Source organism: Perna viridis, chromosome 14, assembly GCF_037379345.1.
Source record: "Perna viridis isolate PV_CMFRI_1.1 ecotype Kerala chromosome 14, ASM3737934v1, whole genome shotgun sequence".
Lineage (NCBI taxonomy): Eukaryota > Metazoa > Mollusca > Bivalvia > Mytilida > Mytilidae > Perna > Perna viridis.
The window spans coordinates 21,559,784-21,581,058 of record NC_142458.1 but is presented as its reverse complement, the minus strand read 5'-3'; the positions used below and the strand labels follow the sequence as shown (position 1 = coordinate 21,581,058).

At 32.2% G+C, this 21,275-nt stretch overlaps 2 protein-coding genes across 3 annotated transcripts; one reads left to right on the top strand and one right to left on the bottom strand.

The window, feature by feature from the left end:
• Window positions 1-1,185: 1,185 nt before the first annotated feature.
• LOC148598622 (uncharacterized) lies at window positions 1,186-6,480 on the bottom strand. The gene is made up of 4 exons (XM_088559900.1): window positions 6,395-6,480; window positions 2,758-3,706; window positions 2,314-2,423; window positions 1,186-1,556 (listed from the first exon to the last, which is right to left on the bottom strand). The coding sequence occupies exons 1-4, from the start codon at window positions 6,464-6,466 to the stop codon at window positions 1,518-1,520; spliced, it is 1,170 nt and encodes a 389-aa protein (XP_088416026.1). The 5' UTR covers window positions 6,467-6,480; the 3' UTR covers window positions 1,186-1,517.
• Window positions 6,481-6,543: 63 nt separating this feature from the next.
• On the top strand, window positions 6,544-20,450 carry LOC148598621 (tRNA-splicing ligase-activating factor archease-like). 2 transcript variants are annotated; one of them, XM_088562312.1, is made up of 9 exons: window positions 6,544-6,689; window positions 7,420-7,444; window positions 8,256-8,266; window positions 9,193-9,306; window positions 10,267-10,349; window positions 10,789-10,841; window positions 11,222-11,258; window positions 17,816-17,865; window positions 19,079-20,450. In XM_088562312.1, exons 1-9 carry the CDS (start codon window positions 6,647-6,649, stop codon window positions 19,182-19,184), a joined length of 522 nt encoding a protein of 173 aa, XP_088418438.1. In that variant the 5' UTR covers window positions 6,544-6,646; the 3' UTR covers window positions 19,185-20,450. The 2 variants fall into 2 exon arrangements, with proteins under 2 accessions (XP_088418438.1, XP_088418439.1); XM_088562313.1 differs by lacking the exon at window positions 17,816-17,865.
• Window positions 20,451-21,275: the final 825 nt, after the last annotated feature.

Here is a 21,275-nt window from a genome sequence, read left to right as displayed (position 1 = left end):
GCTTTTGTGTGTACTGCAATAATTTTAAAATACACATTTTAATAGACTTGTCCTAAAACAACCAGGTTTTTTGACTGACCTGGTCCTATGACTATAAAAGTTTCCATACCTTTTTTTAAGCTTTGATATTACATACATACAGAATGCTGCCAAACACTGAAACTTTCAATAACACCATAATATTAAAGTATTTAGTCAAGCAGGTATATTAAAGTGTAATCAATAGAACCAAGATTCTAGCGGAAATCAAAAGAATGTAATCCAGGGACAAAGACCAGACATGGAAAACAGACACATGCAACAAAGAACATAAATTAACCAAAATGATACATGCAAAGTAACAAAAGTAAGTGAGAAACTCAGACTCTACTGAAAAAAAATCTCCAATTATCATATGCTTAATAATTAATAAGGGTTGATATTTAAAATTATTTGGCAATTTAAAGGATGTTGCTTATGAAGTGCTCACAGGAATATCACTAAATAATAAATGAACCCTTTTCAACCTCATCTTTGCTAGCCAAGGTTTATGTAGGGGAAACCTGACTGTAACCCTTGCCTGGCAAAGGTGTTTCAACCTTTGACTTTGAAAATCAAAAGGGTTCTAGGTGTTCAAAGTACAAATAATTAACAACCCCATTGAAGGATATGATACCATGTACTAAAAGATTATATATTGCAAATATTAACATGACCTTTAACCTTGGAAATATATATGGTTCCAGGGTTATTGAATCTAGAGCCACTGCAGGCACACAAAAGAGCTAAGACTATAACGAGAATGGAAATCATAAATTCATCAGAGACAACAACCCCACCAGGATGAAAAATGTCAGCTCATTGCCACCTTTTGGTCTTCATTGGAAACCCTTACACCACAGGGCCAGCTGCAGCTGGCCCCAAAACAACAATATACAAAGTTATAACGAAATTGTTTCCCATAAATAGTCTAACAACATAAAAGTAAACTGAATGTGATAAAAAACAATACATACAGACACCAGAAATTCCAGACTTGGGACAGGCACAAAAATATGGTGGGTTAAAGTACTTTGGCATATTTTATGTTATTGGATCAGCGTCACCACAGACATTCATTGTGCTTGTTCAGAACTAAGGCTAAGTAGTTTATGTCCAAATGAGCCGATGAACAATCACCATTAGCATTCCTTGAACTAGAACAACTAAGTAGTTCAAGGTTTATTGTATTTTTAACATGATAAGCACTAGTAGTATTCAATTGTTTTATAACTTTTTTATGACAAAATTATGGTACTATAAGTAAAATTCTATCTAAACATCTGGCATTTCAGGTATACATAGTTTGTCACAAAAGTACTATCACCTCAGAACACCACATATTTCAGGTAGTTTGTAACCATGATACAGTCATCTCTGAGCACCAAACATCTAAAGTATATGTTGTTTGTAACCATGACTATAATCATCTCCAAGCACCAGACATTTCAAGTAACATAATATGTCAAGACTACAGTCATTCCAAGGTATCAGACAGGTTATGATGTAGTTTTCATCTGTGATTTTAATTTTAAATACTGCAAGTATACATCATCATAATTGTAACAAGTTCCATATAAGCTTTCTTTTATAAGCCAAAATAAAAAATATCCTAGATACTCATCTCTGCCAATTCCTCAATCCCATCCAAAACAAAATTTTATTTTGCTGTTTTTTCCCAATTAAGGTAAATTTCTTTCAAAGTGACAGCATTCATTCAAATTGGTAAAAAATTTAAAAGATAAAAATTGCCAGCCCAACCCCCTAATTTTGAAAATGTTGGATTTTTTTTTATGATGGCCTTCACTGTTTATGTAGTGTTTTTTCTATACAATAAATGAATTATGCATTAATATTAGGACATATTATTCCAATAGAAAAAATATTTATTGTATTCCCAGTCTTGAGTAATAAAAAAACTATTAAAAATAATATTTAACAATATTCATTTTTATAACCATGTACCTGGACCTAATCTACATGAAGAAATTAGCAAAAACTACTCTTGGCTTTGATCACATCCCCATTTGTCTTTGACAAAGTTCTTGAAATAGATTACATTGACAAAAATATCAAAAAATTTACTAAAACCTCTCCTTGTCATTGATGTCTAGATTAGGCCCTGCCCTGTACTGTTATTTCTTGACAATGTTTTCTATGTACAAGACTGTAATTGATAACAAGTTATTTCTGTAGTTCATTCTTGCAATGTATAAAATTTTTAAGAAAAAATACAATATAACTTAATTAAAAGATAAAAATAAAAACAAAAACTTCCTGGATTTGTAAACTTACATTCTTTCTACTATCAATGGCTTGTTGAACCCAGAGAAGTTCCATTGATACACTTTTCCTCATTTGTCTCAAAGCCTCCGGATCACTAGGGTAGCTTATAGAAGAAGGGTCTAAAATAAAATAAAAATATGTAGAAAATCAGTTTTTGTGAGAGCAAATTTTGTTTTATCAAAGTTTTAGATATTTTAGTGGTTGAACAATTTGTGAAGAAAATAAAAATACAGAGCCAAAATATTGTGCATCCAACAGGATTCTATAAATAATCTGGGACCTTGAAGATTCCCAAATTTTACTTCTGAATTATTTTATTCCAATGCACACAATTTATTCATAACTAGCTACATGTAGTTCTGTGGGAATATGCATGAGTGCAAAACTTGTAAAGTTCGAATATTTTTCTGTTTTGGATTCAGCAAATCAGGTGTTATGAAGTTCTGTACCCACCTTTACATTCAGAGTTGAAGCTATCCCAGACTGAAGTAACATTAGTCAATACTGAAGTCTCCTGGTGATAACTTGGTCTTCTTGGACTGGGGACACGAGGACCTTTTTCTTTCTCCACAGAAGGTGATGTTGGTCTTTTAGGACTAGGTGAAAAGGTGTTACCAGCTGTGTTTGAACTAGGAGAAACTACCATGAAATTTTTATCTCTATCTTGTCTAGGGGAGGTTATTGGTGTTGTTTCTATGTTTTTGACTTTTGTCTCCTTTCTTGGTTCTTGTTGTGACATTTGTTTCAATGATTGAAGTTGACTTTCAAATCGATTGATCTTTTGTTCTAATAATAATCTATTGACATTAGCATGATTAGACACTGATTCTGTAGACTCTAAATCATTTTTCTTTTGTTCTTTAAGCTCTGTTTCATGTGTATCATCAGTCTGAATTAACATATCATAGGTTTTTATAGGGCCTTTATCATGAGTTATATCCCTTGATTTATGGTCTATTTCAATATTGACATCCTTGTCAAGACTAGTTTGTGTTTCAATGGCACATTTACTTGTTACATGTACATGTTCTACGATTTCAGATCGTTTACAAGCTCTACTCATATTTTGAACATCACTAATCGGTTTATAAACAGTTTCAGGAAGACAACCGGACACAGAATTTTGTGGAGAGAACATTCTTTCCTGCGAATTTGGCTCATAATTCTGTTTTTGCCTATGCATATCCACATTAGGTGAAATACAAACTGAATTTTCCAGTTTCACTTCATCAAATTTTTTCTTTAATTTGGGTCTCTGTTTCCTAACTTTAGGTGGACCAAATCCTGAATCTGGCCACTCAACAAAAACAGATTTGCTCTTCTCAATTTCACAGAAAACCTTTTCATAGTCATCTTTAACTTCTTGTAACCACTTCCTTACTAGTTCTCCTTTGATGAAAGCCTGAAAGTGAATAAATGGGACAATTAATGTAAAAGCAAAATTTATATTTTAATATACATTTTTTGTATATTGTACATATATAAATACTTTGAACACACACACACACACACATGTATCATGTATGACAATTTCAAGATATATAATTTTAAACAAACAAAGCACATGTATGGTCTTGTTAGACAGAAGTTTTTGATAATTATTTCTGTATGCACTTGCAAGTCCCAGCAATGTACTTCTGGTGCACATTTCAAAACATGATATAGGTAGAGAAAAAATATTAGTAAAATGTATTTCAGTTAAACAATGTGTTTCCAATTGAGGGGTTAATTCCTTATTTATCACTGCTTTTTTGTTGGCTCCCATAACTTGTTTACCTACAGAAATGAAAATTCATGCATAAATTTTCTAATTGGCATACAGGGTTCTATATATGCCATCTGCACGAAAGTACGAAATGTACCTTCAGGTTAACCTGTCGGTAAAATGTTTGTCACATGACTAAGAGGCCTCCATGAAATAATTGAAGATCTAATTATGGGTGATCAAATACTCCTGACATTAATTGAAACAAGCTATGCAATTCATGTTACCTTCTGGGAATATATTTGTGTTAACAATGGACAGAAAAGATCAGGATGCAAGAACTAACATGAAAAGGCAACTTAATGACAAGTTACACAATGCTGAACTTTGTAATTTATAATAGATGCTTCAGGATAAGAAATAGACGTTGAAGTTAGACATTCATTAAACCATCGAAAACAACACTTGTACATTTTTTTGTAGAATAAGCCAAATTAAAGATTCATATTCTATTAAGCAGATATCCAATATACATGTAGAATAAAATTTTAGACCACTAGACTACCAATATTTGTAATAAGCGAGCAAAGCTCACTCTGAAATATATAGAAATTCATTGAAAATTTTATTCATATTAACCATTTGAGGAACTTTTGTCAAGGCAAAAAGCTACATCTCGATCTACTGAAGCTTTGAAATGTACTCACAACAAAATGGTTCAAAGATGCATAATTGCTATCTGATCAGAACTTCTTGCATACATTCGAAAAAACCTACTTCCAGTTGTGGTAAACCAATGCATTCTTTGCCGATCCTGGAACTGTTTGACCAATAAAATTACAAATATCTGGAATATCTTTTGCCAGCTTCAACAGATGTTTTTATAATAAATCAAATTTGGCCAAAATGGTAAATGACATGAAATCTGGAACATACAAATGTACTTAATGCTTTGCTTGCACTTAAGGCAACTGCTTTCCTCATATTATGTAACTTATCTGAAGGTAAATTCTAGGAAGGGATTGTCCCTTTTACAAGTACAATGTATATTGTAACATAGTCCTAGATTATTCTGACGTCCAATGGGTGATTTGCCAGACAAGCTGGGGCCAGGGATGTCAGAGCTCGTCCCATATCAAAGACATGGGATTTCACTAGAAAGTTGAAATTCTGTAAATTCAAAGCAAGACAGTTATTTGTTGTTGCATGTAAAACAATGACATCTTTTTCACTCTGTAAGAAATTTGCACACAGCTTAGTTTAACAAAATATTTGACTCTGTGATCTTGAACCTCATACAGTTCAAAATTATACTCTACTATTTTTTTTATTTAATTTCCATTCTCAAAACACTAATAACTGCAGGAAAACATGTACATTATATCGTAAATATTGTGAACTTTCATTACATACCTAGCTTTAACTTTACAAGAGCCAAGAAAATAGTAAATTTTAGTCTTGTGAGCGCATCTAAATTGGCACGCTAAATCCTGTGTTGTTAAGGGACAAGCTCTGACATCCCTCAGTCCCAGCTGGTCTGGCAAATCAGCTGTTGGACATCAGAGCGATCTTGAACTAATAGATGTATTTACACTTGTGGACATCATTGGCTAAAATAATACATATTTCCGTTGTTTTTGTACTGAATTCTCCTTCAACTTAAAAAATTAATGACGTCACAACTTAAAATTACATTGTTTCATTGACGTCAAAAGGTTCTTCAGCAACAAATCTAGGGTAATTAAGAGCAAAATGACAAGTGTGAATTCATGTAATTGTAACACAGGCTGAAAAACTGCATTTACTACTACTAAACAATAAAATGCATTTTTATATTGAATTCTAACAAATGCGCTTCTGGAACAGGGTTTTGTTGCTACATGTACAACATGGAAGTCATCACTACAGAAGTTTTATAGTCGTCATCATAGACTTGTGGATCGTTACGGTGTATCCATCTGCACCATGAAAACTGATTTGTTCATAGTTTTCCTTTCCTCTTTTGTCTACCCCTGGCTTGACTTTTTATGAGCAATTCTGCAGTTGTTTCTTGAAAAGCAGAGGATGCTTACCCAACCGGTGCACCTGATCCATGCTCCCAGTTTTTAGTGGAGTTCGAGTTGCTCATTTGCTTTAGTTACATTGTATTTATGATTTTAGCTACTTCAAATTCTTTGTTGTGTATGTCTGTTTTCCATTTCTGGTCCTTGTCCCTGGAATACATTCTTTTGATTATTAACCTCGTCCACGGTTCCCTTGGCCTTGATAATAGTTGATTACTCTTTTACAAATTTAATCAAGGCTGATGTCAGATTTCGACAGATAATTTTGTTCAATCTATCAAAACTGAACAAAATACATTTTTCAAGAAAATTTAACAGCAACCTGTATCTTTACAACTTGTTTCTCGTCAAAGTCCATATCACCAAATTCTTCTTGTTCGAACTTGTCCTCCATTTTGAAACAAATGTCTATCCAATCTTCTGATTGGTCAATTTTACCAGAAGTCAGAAATTTATCTAAATTTAGAAAAAGGGGTTTTACGTTTATAAACAATCTCTCCCATGTGCAACAATATTTATTGCACAACATAACTTTTGAAAGGTTTAGACGCCTAGAAACACTTAAAATCTGAAGATGGCATGCGAACAGAAAGAAATACCGGCGATTAAATATGAATGTAAGTTATCAGGGTGATTTATGACAACCAATGGCAATGTTTCTTTTATTATTGTAAATTAAAAGTATTAAAACAGCACTGTCATTGAATGTCAGAAGGATATGTCATTCAAGTTTGTCTCTTTCTTTCATTATCTTAAAATTAAACATCACATATCCATCAATCTATGGTTTCAAAAATTATATTCAATTAATGTCTCTCTGAAGTCATTAATCCATAAGACATGTACATAAATATATTTGTTCATATTAGGGCACACACACACATACACACCTATATTTGTTTTCCTGGTTGTAAATACTTATATTGATTATATATGTGCGAAGAAAAATGACCAGTTACTTTAATGACATCATGAGATACAAGTCTAAGGCATTGACCCAAAGATCCAGGTAATTCCATAAAAATATATCACTTATTGATGATGCCCAACATCAAACCTTAGTTGCATTTAACTCCCAAAAATCAGATTTTGATATGTATGATTTAACCTTTGTTGACATATTGAGTCTAGTCTTGTGTACATGTGTTCAGGTTTTGGATTTTTTTCTTTTATACCTGGGCCAGTTCTACCGGTCTTCTAGGGCTAAATTAGGTCCCAATACACCTGTCAAATTGTTTGCATGCATGCCAGACAGATCTCATGACCACTAATGGTTTATTCTAAGGTTTTTTCCTTCTGCCTCCTTGTCTGCTAATGGATGGATTTATTTGGTTTTTTTTTTTTCAGATTTGGATCACACTGCTGATGTACAGTAAGTATTTAATTGTTAGACTGTAATTGCCAGTACTGCTGAATAGAAGAGAATATACATTTGTATATATTAAGACAAAAAAAATAATATGTCTATTTCCTGCTACCCTACTTACCCTATTTTTTTGCCCCTTTCTTAAACACTTTATGACCATTTTGGCTCCAGCACTGTTAAAGTTTTAATTGTTTCCCCATTAACTCAATGTAAAAATGTTTTTGAAAAATAAAATAATTTCCCTACCTGCCTGCCCTATTTTTTCTTGCTGGTAACAGGAAACAAGGCTATTATTTGTTGGCCCATTAAGAACTTATGAAAAGATTTGTGATTAATTCTGTTTGTAATTATGCCTTGATTTTATGACAAAATTGATGATGACTTCCTTTTATTTGTCTTGATGGGTAAAACAGCTTTGTATAGCAAAATTTAGCTCTTGGAATTTTAAAGCATTTTTTTTCTAATATTTTCTTTGGACTTGTAAATAGAAAACATAGATTAATTGTATTTAAAGAATATAACCTAAATGTTTTTTTTTGTGGCTACTGGTAAATTTGTTACTTTGATTTAATTTTTGATGATGATTGCATCTACATGTATGAAAAAATGTATAAAGTGTAAATAAATTCACCATATTGTTAATTATAGATATGCCCATGTGTTGGAGTTCAAGTAAGGTTGTGGTAACATTGAAATTTGGATCTAGTTCTTTAAAAGTTGATAATTAAGACAACAATGTTTCAGTAAGGCAAATACATGTACATTTGTACATATACTTGCAAAAGTATACATGGTTTTTGTTTTGTTTCTTTTTCAGACTGCATGCATGTATCCTTCATGAATGATGTTTGTTTGTTTGTTTGTTGGGGTTTAATGTCCCAGCAGCAATATTTCAGCTATATTCAGATGATGAACATGAAATTGATGATAAAATGAACATGAAATGATGATGAAATGAAAAAAAGGGATGGGACACAAGGATAATGGGGTCGACAAATTTTGATTGCCACTGGAAATAGGGAGAGGTGGATAGGGTCGGGCAATTTAGCCTCCTGTGGCGGAGAACTATGGTTCATACTCTGGGAGAATACCACAGTAGGGTTCTTTAACGTGCGAGGAACGTGGCATCTTTCCCAACACGGTGCACCACTATGGTTTGCAGTCAGGTTTTCCGTATTATAGCTTGACAACCCTAGCATGTAACACGCCAGGGGTACCCCATGTCACCACCTGGCGCACACATCCCAGTTGCTCTGTGGGCAGAGCGCCCTAGCCCCCGGCTAGGGTTCTGAGCACTATTTAGTCGCCTTTTATGACAAGCTTAGCGCTGCTGCAGGCATATTCTTTTAACACCCGGACCTGCACGGGGCCCTTCATGAATGATGACTACATATGAGTGACTATAGATTGAGTACACTAAAAACAGACCAGAGAAGCAGATGAAGAAACCAGTTATCTTCCTTACAAAATGGAAGATTATAATATCAGTTTGCCCTGTTAACTCCTAACTTTGTAAATCTCTCACCCCAAAATATTTATTTTAACAAGTAAAAATGTTGCATGACAAAGATCTTTCTGATTGTAGAATTGAAATATTCACTGTAAATGATTTAGTATTTGGTTTGACTTTCCATGATACATCTTGTAGTATTGTAGTCTTAATCAGAGTTTTAAAGGCAAAAACTGAAGGTACATTTGGATGATATTTTTTTACAAAGCAATCTGGTAATGTTTCCTTAACAAAGCACTTTCAGGGGGAGACAATTTGAAAGAAGCTTTTGAACAATGTGCAGTTGCTATGTTCGGGTACATGACAACAGATATCAACACTGTGGAAATGACAGAAACACAGGAAGTAGAAGTGGAATGTAAGACTAAAAAAAAGATTGCTAAAACTGCAACTTGTAGAACTGAAAATTTTAAAATGTACAATATCTTTGGTGCATTTACTGAGGATAACAGAAATTGTATCAATAAACATGCATATATCACTATTCATCAACTTGATTTTTACATGAAAAAACACAAAATGAAAAAAGTCTAACAGTGCATCAGTCAAACAATGTGATTATCTTTGTCCAAATGCAACGTTACTAACTATAACTGGTAATTTTCCTATATTTATTCAAGTTAGTGGAAAGCTGCTCCATACTTCAATGAAATACTGTAAACATATAATTTGTGCAGTGTACTAATTTTAGCTTCTTTCACGGTGGGTATAAGTAAAAAAAATAGTACATCTGTACATGTACCCACAAAATTACCTTAAGCACTAATAAGCCCGATATAAAAGATGATACCTATTAACATATAATGAGAATGGGTATGGTGAACATGTCAAAATAACAATTGCCCGATGTTTACTTGACTGAATCAACAATAATTACAAAATAGCAATATATGTCACGCCAAAGTACTTGAATCTGGCCACATTTTTTGCGAAGTCAGGAATTTCGGGCCCCTGTATGTCTTTTTTTCTTTTCACCTTTAGTTTATTTTTTATGTTACTTGAGTAAGTATGGGCAACTCTTTCACTGTGCCTGTGTATAATTATGTTTTGAAGCCAACTGTAGCCTGCCCTGTGTTACAATGTATGAGGATTTCCTAGTCATTCATTGAAGATGGATGGGTGGCTTTTGGACTGACATTTTCATTCCGGTTGGGTTGTTGTCTGTTTGACACTACATGTAAAATAAGTCATAACTTGTGACATCATAATAGATCAAATTATTATGACATCATAACTTAGGACAAATTTTACTCTAATATTTTTTTTGTGATAAAGGTTGCTGATTCCAAGAACATATTTTTTAATTTATGATTTTCAGCTGATGATATGGAGAACCTACTTTTCCACTTTTTAGATGAATGGTTATTTTTATTTTCTGCAGAGCCATTTTTCATACCTAGGGTAAGTTGAAGAATTAACCTTGTATTAATTTTACTATCATGAGTAACAAAATTTGAAGAAAAAAAATTATCAAATTTGCATTTGTTTTTTTTTTTTTCAGGTATTTAGTGGAGTTTTTGTTGTTTTAAGAAAATGTTCTTTTCACTTACCAAAAAAAGTGAAATATAATAATTAAGGAAGGATTCAGTAGTGGAAGTGTAAGACCACGATCAACATACAAACATCTATATTATCATGACTATTATACACATTTCAGCATCAGTTATAAAGGGAGATAATTTAAACTAAAATACAATTTAAAGTTTTTAATTTTCAACAGTCCTCCACTTGCTATTTCTAATTAGAAAGTTGATAAATTTAAAGAAAGAAATGTTCAATAACAATATGACACGATTTGGTTAAACCAATTTGATAAAGCCTTTAACAAAACATTTTGTAGGTTGTTGAAATCACAGAATTTGATTTGGAAAACTTTAAAATAAAAGCTAAAGGGTAAGTTTTATTTTGTTAACATGTACATGTTTTTTGCATTAATTTCACTTGCTCAATTTGAATCAGGCTTTTGGCAAAATTATCACCCAACTTTTATTTATTTCCACAAGCTCAAATGTTTATGACTGGGGTTGAAATTTTAATCTATAGTTTACACTTCACTTTAAAGCCCTTTTAATGTGCTGCATTGAACTGATGAATAAAAGTTCAATTTTTGACAGCCTTTTTTTTTAAGAATTTACCCAACTTTTTTTTATGAAACATACATTAAGTACTATACTGTTTAATGAAATTTTTAATCCTAAAACTTAAAATGTCTGACATCACAGAAGGATGTATAAATACATTAAAGGTATATCTTTGTTGTTTATATTTTTCAGGTATGGTGAAGAATTTGACATTTCAAAACATCCTCAAGTAAGTTCATATTTCAAAATTTTTTAACCTCTCATGCATGCTTGAGGAGGTAGACCTAGGGTAAGGGACATAACTCTTGAAATCAGTGATATGTTTGTATCATATTCATTTTCACCAAAGCCAATCAATCTTCAACTGAAACAGAGTGAAATCAGTCCAGGTTACATTAATGCTTCATGAGATTAATGTAAAATACTGAGTAAAACATTCCAATGACATGTTTGAGTTGTGTCCCTTACCCTGGGCCTACCTCCTCTAGTGCTGTTCTCAGTAAGATTAGGGCAGTGAGTGAATCATGGAAGAAAACTCTCAAGTCTTTCCATGAAATCTTATTTAAAATTTTAGCTAAAATACTGAAATGACATTCATTTCTTTTTTAAGTGTCTGTAATTTGAGGTATAAATTATATGGAATGTATGGCAATTTCATCACCAAAGGAGATAACATTTATCCCCATCAGTCAATTGTTATTTTAAACTTTTTTTTTGCATCCTGTGACACTTCTAAGATGAACAGATTGTCTATTTGTCTTCAAAAGACCATAAACTATGTGCCCACATGGTCCGTGTGTGTGCTTATTCTGTGCATGATTCATTATTTTTTTTTCAATTTTGCCAGTCTCACAGATTCCAGCACTTAATAGGAAACAAAATTAAAACAGAACTGATGACACATTCACATGTATGTTAAATCAGTCATTAGTCATATTGTCTCATGCTTTTTTTTTTTATAAAGTCTACCATGGAAAATTCCTGCTTGTACTTTTCATTTGTTTGTGAATTACAGCTTGGCATTAAAATAATAATTTGTTAAAGCATGTGGCTCTTATGTCCAGATTATAAAAATTAGCTTCAATCTGTTAAATTTTGTAAAACATTTTTGACAGTTGCATAGAAATGATATTTTGTGGCACCTTTTTAACACATGAATGTTGTAACAGCTTGTCAAACCCCCACAAGTGAAGTTTGGATGGATATATAGGTTTTACCCTGTTGTTCTTCAGTCTGTCTGTCCATCTGTCTGTCCAAACTATTTTCTAAGCAGCTTGAAGCATTTATGAAGCTAGCAATGTCTAGTTAATTTTTTGTCTAGGTTTCCTCATCTATTTACACAAAAATTGGTCAATAAATCTTTTTATAAAGTGTGAACTAATATTTTCAGTTAAAAACTGATTTAAACCTATATACCTCTTTGTGTCCCCATAAACAATTGTACTTACACAGAATCATGAGGGCAAGTCAATAATGTCTTACTATATTTTAGACAGTTGATGATTAAAATTTATTTTATATTTCTTGAGGATTACATCTTAAACTTGATGTCAGATAAGTAACTAGTTTAAAAAACAAATAAAACAAAAAACAAAACAAAAAAACAAATGAAATACCTTGAACGGAAAAGAAAACTTTCTATGAAAATGCCAAAAGTTTGGTGGGTTTGTAGAAATCACCTTGTCAATCCATCCAACTGTTTAACTAGCATGCTATGATAATAAATTTTAGGAACATAGCTTAAAACAAAAGAATCTCATACTTCGTATCCATTGCCAATTAATTTAACAGCAATTTTACAGGTTATGCAAAATAATTTTATCTGCCTGAATTGAAGGCTTGTTACAAATCAAATGAAAAATCATTGCTAGATGCTTTCAAAGGGCGATATTCTTTTATAACGGTACATGTATAATGTTCATATGCTGCTCTTAAACTGGTTAATGAAGTTTGATAAAATTTTATATAAAGGTGAGAAATCATATGTAGGTGTGCTTGAAAAAGGTAAGATTATGGAAACCATTGAAAGGGAGATAATCCAACATAAAGACTTAACATTTTTACCAGTGGTAGTTCTCGGTGAGCTAATTTATAGTTCTAGTATACTGTTCTACATGTAGCTAGGAACTGGAAATCATGTAATGTGCTTGACTTACTATAGACCCTCAGATTTGTTTTGATATACCAAATATATATGGCGATTGAAAGAAAAAAGAAGTCATTTGCAGTGTATTCCATATAGAAATGGCTTTAGCAACACTGTTTATCAAAATGTCATTTGGGCACTTTGAAATATGTTGAAGGACTAAGGAGCACTTTAAGAGACCACTTGTCTTTGGGGGTGGGGCTTGGTGCCTTCCATTTCTATTTAGTGAGGACATTGATTTCATATTTGCACCAATTGAATATTGTAAACTTAACACCATGAATATTTGCTTGACATGGAAGTATATGATTGTAGGCATTTATAATTAATATCACTTTAAACTTTAATGATGTTAAGATGCTGATGTTAATATGCTATATTACATTTGTATAACATGAGAAACTTATTGTTAAAAAATTCTTTTTATGCATTACATGCTTGTAATTTTATGTAAAAACTTATTATTGGAAAAATGGTGAAAAACAGTTACTGACATTCAAGTCAATTATTGGTAAATTGATAGCCTAAAAGCAAAACTAATATTTTATGCATGTAATGATTTGGTTAAATATTTCTGATGGCTGATAGTATTGTTTATCTATCAAATCAATACAAATTAATTACAGGCAGGGTTAAATAATTGACAAGCTTTGATGTTCAATACTGTTCCATCTAAAAATCATGCAGGATTGGATTCTTCACTTATCTTTTTCAAATTTTATAAAGCTTATTAGTATATCATGGATATTGAAATATTTTAATTTTCTGACCATATAAAATATCCCAAAGTAATTACTGTTTCTTCCGACTTGTTTTATTCTTTGATATGGTAAGACTAGCACATGCTTAGTCATGCAAAAAGCTTTACTTTGTAGAAACTAATTTTTTATTTTTTGTGACTTGATATGCTTTATCAATATTTTATGCTTGGATTTTTTCTTTTGTAAGGACTTTCAGGAGGTTCCTTATTTTCATAATTTTCCTTTTTTAACAGCAGCCCTTATTTTCGTAATTGATACTTCAAAATCGTTAAAAAGTCTTCAGTTTTGGGGAAAATCTTGCGTTTTTAAAATTTTGAATGACCCATGGATTGATATAGGTATAAACTCCGTGTAACGTCCTTGCTCTTGAATAGGATCAAAATATTTGTTGCCAAAAATCTTAATTTTGAAGACTCACTTCACTGGGCCCTTCTTATCTTGAAATCCTAGATTCACCTCTTTTGAGATGCATTTGCAGTGTTTTTGTTTATTTTGATGAGCATACCTGTTAACCTTTGAAGCAGTTCATGTGGAGGATTTTTGCATAAAAGCAATTTATAATCTAAAAATTCAGTTAGTCAGTTCTTTTCATGGAAAATCAGGTAAATTCAACAAAAACTCTCCCTCAGGTCATACATTTTTATGTGATAGATTCTTAATTTTTCGTTAATTTTTTGGGAGTCTCCTTTCTAATGTTGTAGGCTAAACAGATATTGATAAGTAAATATAAACCCTTGTTATTTGCCAAAGAGGCCCTTTAAATTCCTTAAATTACCCTTTATTTTGCCCTAATATATGCCATTATTTTTCACATTTCTTACTTGAAAACCCACTTTCTATCTTCGGTTTTTTATTTCCACCCAATTAAGGAGGTATACCTAGAGTAATTGACATAACTCTTGAAATCAGTGATATTTTACCCTATAAATATTTTCCCAGTCACCAGTTACCCAATGTATCTTATAGCAATTTGAAATGAAGTGGTATCACTTTAATATAAATGTATTTGATAGTCGTCTTCAGGTCTGGCGCCACAAAAATTAAAAATACTTAAGTCTGAGAATATTCTTAACTTCCATGATAATGCAAATAAAAGTCTATGAAATTGATGATGTGACAATCAGTTAAGAGTTTTCTCTGACTTAACTAAATTTTCAAGTTTTATGGCATTTGGGCTTGGTCAGTGTTAAATAGCACACAATTTAGAATTGTGCCTTGCATTATACCAATGTGTAGTTGTTAATTATCACTGAACATCAGTTTAATCTTTAGTCAGAAAAATTGAAATATTTCCTTATGTAGAAAATGAGTGATAAAATTATTGTATGCAACAATTTTACTGTACCTTTAATTAAGGAGGAATACACCCCTTGAAATGTTCGTGTTTCCATTTTTAGGGTTGTGCATCGTTTGTGGTGCGTTTATACATCGCTTTGCATTCGTTTAAATGCACGATGAACACACCATACAAGTGTTCATTTAAATGCAAGATGAACGCACAATACAAGCGTTCGTTTAAATGCATGATGGGAGTGTTCATTTAAATGCAGGATAGGATCGTTCATTTATTTTTGTACTTTGATTATTTTCTTGATTCAACTGTTATTTTTATATTATTTGCAATTATTAATTTATATATTTTCATTAATTCAATTTTCTATGTTCTTTTTCAACATCATTTGTGAAAATTTATCATGTGTTTAAATGCATGATGGGAGCGTTTGTTTAATGTGCGCTTAAATGCACGATAGGAACATTTGTTTAAACGCACGATAGAAGCATTCGTTTGTTGTGTGTTTGGTGAGCGTTTAGCATGCGTTTAGCTATTGTGCATGCAGGAAACCTAAACGTCTCTAGGAGTGTACCTAGGGTAATTGACAGAACTCTTGAAGTCAGTGGGTTTTTTTTTATATCATTATCAATTTCACCTTAGCCTATCAAGCTTTCATTTGAAATGGAATTGAATCAATCCAAGTTACTTTGATGCTTACATGTAATTAATGTAAAATGCTGAATACTAACATTCCAATGATTTGCAAGAGTTGTGTGCCTTACCTTAGGTCTACCCCTTTAAGGCTATAGATGTTATTCACCCCAAGCTTTGTTTACACTTTTATGCTAAAACATTTTCAATCTAAAATAGTACACTGCATCAAATTTGATTTAGGTTTTGTCATGATTAAACCTTTTTCCTTGTAACCCTTGTCATCTTACTTATTATTTCTAATACAATATAAACAGTTTTAAAACTTTCATTGTAGCTACAATGAAATGTTTCTCAAGCACTTTTTGTTAAACTGTCAGGAACAACATCAAATTCTTCAAACTCTTATTGCAACTTCTGAAGCCTGTGGTTTGGTTAGATGTAGTTGCTTATTCCATTTTTTTTTAGTTTTCCTTTGATTTTGTGAGTCCTTATAGTATTTATCTCCCTTACCCAATTTATGAGTTCTGTAATTTTGTTATTACCTCTGTACTTACATCATTGTCAGGCATGTATAAAGGGTCTATTAGATAGATCAAAATTTAATAGAATCATAAAATTTAACATCTCCATTTTGCATGTTTTTTAAGACTGAGTCTAGTTTTAAATCTCTTCCTTCAGTCCATGCTCCCAGTTTTTAGTGGAGTCCGAGTTGCTCATTTACTTTTGTTACTTTGTATGTATGATTTTAGTTACTTTATGTTCTTTGCTGTGTATGTCTGTTTTCCATGTCTGGTCTTTGTCCCTGGATTACATTCTTTTGATTACCGCTATAACCTTGGTTCCCTTGCTTACTCTTTCAGGAGTGTGTAAAATTATTTGATTATTTTATACTTTTGGTTACAGAACAAATATTTATATCCAATATTTCATCACTGATTGGTGTAGTTGGTGTATCTGATTTTTACCCTATAGGGTGCACTTTACAGTTACATTAAGGCGCACTGCTTTACACACCAAGTTACCCCCGTCAAATTTTGTGTAACTTAAAAGTTGAAATTTAGTGGATATATTGTTAAAATGTTGTTCAGCATTTATACATAGACAGATGTAATATATGTAATGGTAAACAGGTGTAATTTAAATGAGGAATGGTATCAGGAACGTTTCAGTCCCCTGCTGTATTAGGTTCTCTCCTCAGATGGCTGATTTTCAAAATACCTTATTTCACACGAACTTTTGGAACCAAAATTGTGAGAGAATGAATCAAAAAGGGTCTTGTTATTTATACCTTTTTTCCACCTACTCCATGCATGGTTTCATCCTGTGGTAGTGTCTAAGTGCCTGATATTTTATAAAACATAGTAATTGGCTGTTAGTTTTGGAAAGGCACCCCTGATTTGTACTAAAACTCAGTCATATTTTTTCAGTATGTTAACATGGCTACTGGATTTTGTAATAATAATCACTAAATTAATTAAAAATGACTTGAACCTCCACATACCAAGGATTCAAAAATATGCACTTTTTTATGACAAAACACTAGAAATTTCTGTGCGGACTGCCTCAAAAAAGCCTTTATTTCAACAAAATGGGACCAAATTTTCAGAAATGACCTAACTGTATTGTACTACCATAAATATTAAAAGGTCAAATATTGAGGAGCATACTACTGTTTCAGTTTTTTTTACATCAATATATATTTATCCTTTGAGCTACTAATTAAAAGCCATAAATTTATTCCTAAAGATGAACATTTCTCCACCTTAAAAAAATGACTCATTGAATCTTCTAAACCAGCATACATGTTACGCCTCCTACACTAGGGGAAAGGTGGGGTCCACAATGTCAATGAAAAATTTAGAATCTCCTACATAGAAATATAAGATTTGTAGTAGGTTTTTTAGATGAATTAAAATGATTGAATTTTTACAGCAAAATATTTCTTTACATAGAATTACTGTGTTTATATAATAGTGGAGGAGAATGTTCCAAAGATTAACAGGTATGGATCAGTTACAACTGATGATCCTAGTGCAGCACTATTTACAAGAATACTTATTTTATGAGATAGAAAGACTGCGCATTTTCATCTTGGAAGCGTCGTACATGTATTATGTTATCGGTGTTGTCATTTTTACTTTTTTTTGTTTCCATGCAATGAAGTAATAAGTTGTAATTAACCAATGGTCATGAAGGTTGGATACATTGCTACTTGCCGTCAGAGGAATTTTGCTATTTAAAATGGCGTAACTTGTTCCCTTCCCAAAAGGGGTAAAAGAGGGTGTTAACTTAAAATTGATGTAGGAGGCTTTTTTCATATATTTGTGGAAATTCTTTTTTTTTAATTTGATTGATTTATAAAACTCTGTTTAGGCATATTTAACATCTTTTAAAAACTATTTAGCATTATTAAATAATTGAGTTTCTTTTTTTTTTTCCGGGGGGGGGGGGGGGCTTAAATGGGGTCACACCCAAAAATTTTTTTTTAAATTGCTGGTTCATTTTTTAAATTAACTTTTTAATTGGCTGTCACATGACATTTTCCTTCGTGCCTGCATTTTCAATCAGTATTGTTATATTCCTCACTGTTAATTAGTTACAAAGAGTTTTAAATGACTTTAAGATGGCTTTAAGAAAGTATGCTATCAACTGTTCTTTATCATTTACCGTTTTTTAGTTAAACAGGTCCAGAGTAGTCCATGAATGTACCTTGAAAATAGAATTTTTTAAAATTTTGTGCAAAAGTGTACCAAACCTGTCTTGTTTCCATAGTAAACTGTAAGTCCCTATGTTTAAGTGCTTCAAAAAATTAAATCTTGCCCACACTTGTGAATACAGTTGAAATGACTGTTTTCATGTAATGCTGCACTCAGCAAAACTTTTTATTTGTGGAGTGGGAAAAAAATTGTACAAACGAGAAAATCGTTCTTTTCTTCAGCAGCAGCTACAGTTAGAATTTTTATTAATCCCAGGCTCTTTTTGTGCCTTAGATGTGTTTTGAAAGTATTACCAGTTTAATTCATACGTCCTTACCTGTTAATGCATGATGTAAAATGGATTTAGTTTTCACTTCCAATTAACCATAACTTTATTCAGTAATAATTGTTCATTGTTGGGTTTTAACGCCCGAATATTGCTGCTTGGGTGTTAAACTCCAACAATGAATGAGATTCAGTAACAATTTATATTTAAACCATTAAATCATTATTTTTCAGGGTACAGAAGTTAAAGCTATCACCTACTCTAACATGCAGATTTATGACAAAGACAAACATGAAGTATTTGTTATCATTGATATTTGAAACTGTGGATAATATGTAGAACCTTTTATAATTAAATTATTGTTTTGTTTTTACAAGTGCTGCTATACACAGGCAAATATTTTTCACGTGAAATTCATTGTAATCGAGCTTCACGTGAAATTCACATGAAATTAACATGATTTTCATGTGAAATTCACTAAACACGAATTTCATGTGAACATTTCGTGTCAATTTCAAGTGAAGGCTCCATTCACCCGAATTTCATGTGAACTCTGTCACTTAGTTTATTTGCTCAATTAAGGTGAAATTCATGTGAAATTTGTGAGAAAATCATGTGAAATAATTTTGCCTGTGTAGTCTTTGTAATTTATCCAGTGCTGTAGCCATGATGATTCATTGATGATATTCCAGGGTTAGGTTTGGTTTTTCCTTTATTAAGTAACAGGCTTCATAAGAATCATGCAAAATCTGAAAAATGTGATACCCCCCAAAAAAGGCTACATATTTTTATTTTTGTAATTAAGTTGTTTTATGGGTCTATACTATGAATTGTGTAATTATTCGTTCAAATCTACCTGCTTTTAGGAGATAATCCACATTGAAAACCCAGTAGATTCTATTCTATTTGAGCACCATTTACAGAGTTATCTCCCTTAATTTTGAAATCTACAGTGCATTCTATATATTTTTTATCTCCTAAGAGCACAGGCTATATGAAAAACCACATGTTAATTTCTGTTTATTATGACATTTCAAACAAAATATCAAAAATAAAAATATGTAGGCTTTTTAACCCATGAATCACATTTTGCATGATTCTTAGCTGGAGTGCTACTTAAATGTAGTCATTTGATTATTGAGATTCTCCAATTCATAGATTAAAGTACCTATGGAACTTATCAATAGGTAAATAGTCATGTAATCAAATACCAGCTCTATTACTTGGACAATATCACCGTATTTACTAGTTTTTGTTCCTGTCCCAAGTCAGGAATTTCTAGCCACTGTATGTCTTGTTTCGTTTTCACTCTCAGTTTACTTTTATGTTGCTGGAGCAACTAAATCGCTTTATCTGTGTTAAATATTGTTTTGGGATGAGCTGCAGCCAGCCCTGTGGTGGGAGAATTTCCTTGTCCTTCACTGAAAACTCACGAGAGGCCTAGAGCTGATATTTTCCATCCCATTGGCATTGCTTTCTTTTAGACATATTCGCCATATCCATTCTCGTTATATATTGTATTAATCTATGTTTGTTTCATTGTCAACTATTTTACCTGTCGATCGAATACGGTATTCGCACTTTAGAAATAGACTTACAAATGTAGTGTTGATCCATTTTAAAGCCAAGTAACAATTTTAAGAAGTATTCTTCCAATCAAGCTTGCGATTTATGTCTTGCCAATAAATCTAAAGTACTGGTAAGGCAGATGCCTGGATGAAATGAAAAGACCACTTAAAGAGTAATCAAGGGAACCAAGGTCATAGCGGTAATGAAAAAACTGTAATCCAGGGACAAAGATCAGACATGGAAAATAGACATATACAACAAAGAACATAAAGTAACTAAAATCATACATACAAAGTAACAAAAGCAAATAAGCAACTCGGACTCCACTAAAAACTGGGAGCATGGGCCAAGTGCACAGGCAGGGTAAGCGTCCTCTGCTTTTCTATAAACACCCGCCGAGTTGCTCATAAAAAGTCAAGTCCGGGGTAGACGAAAGATGAAAGGAAAACTAGGACATGTTGAACAAATCAGTTTTCATGGCGCAGATGGATACACCGTAAGCAAGTTATATAGTTGACTTCAGCGAATGCAGTATGAGTTTAACTTAAAAGGTTAAGACGAAGCCGAACTACGCCAGATGAAGCATTTAATTCAAGTCAAGGATTTCTAACGGTGCAAACAGAATCATTTAATGAAAAATAGAGAGACTATGAATTATGCAAAACAACGACAGAGACGATGAAAGAAACAAGGAGTCTAAAAAAATCAGATGCTATTAACTGGAAGTCAATAGAAGGTTTCGAACGGTGGAAAATGTTTAACTTCGGAACAGGCTTTCTGATAAAATATGAGACTATTTTTAGCCATTGTCCGCGTGAGATAAAAAATATAGCATCCTAATATAATCACCGAACCCGAGAT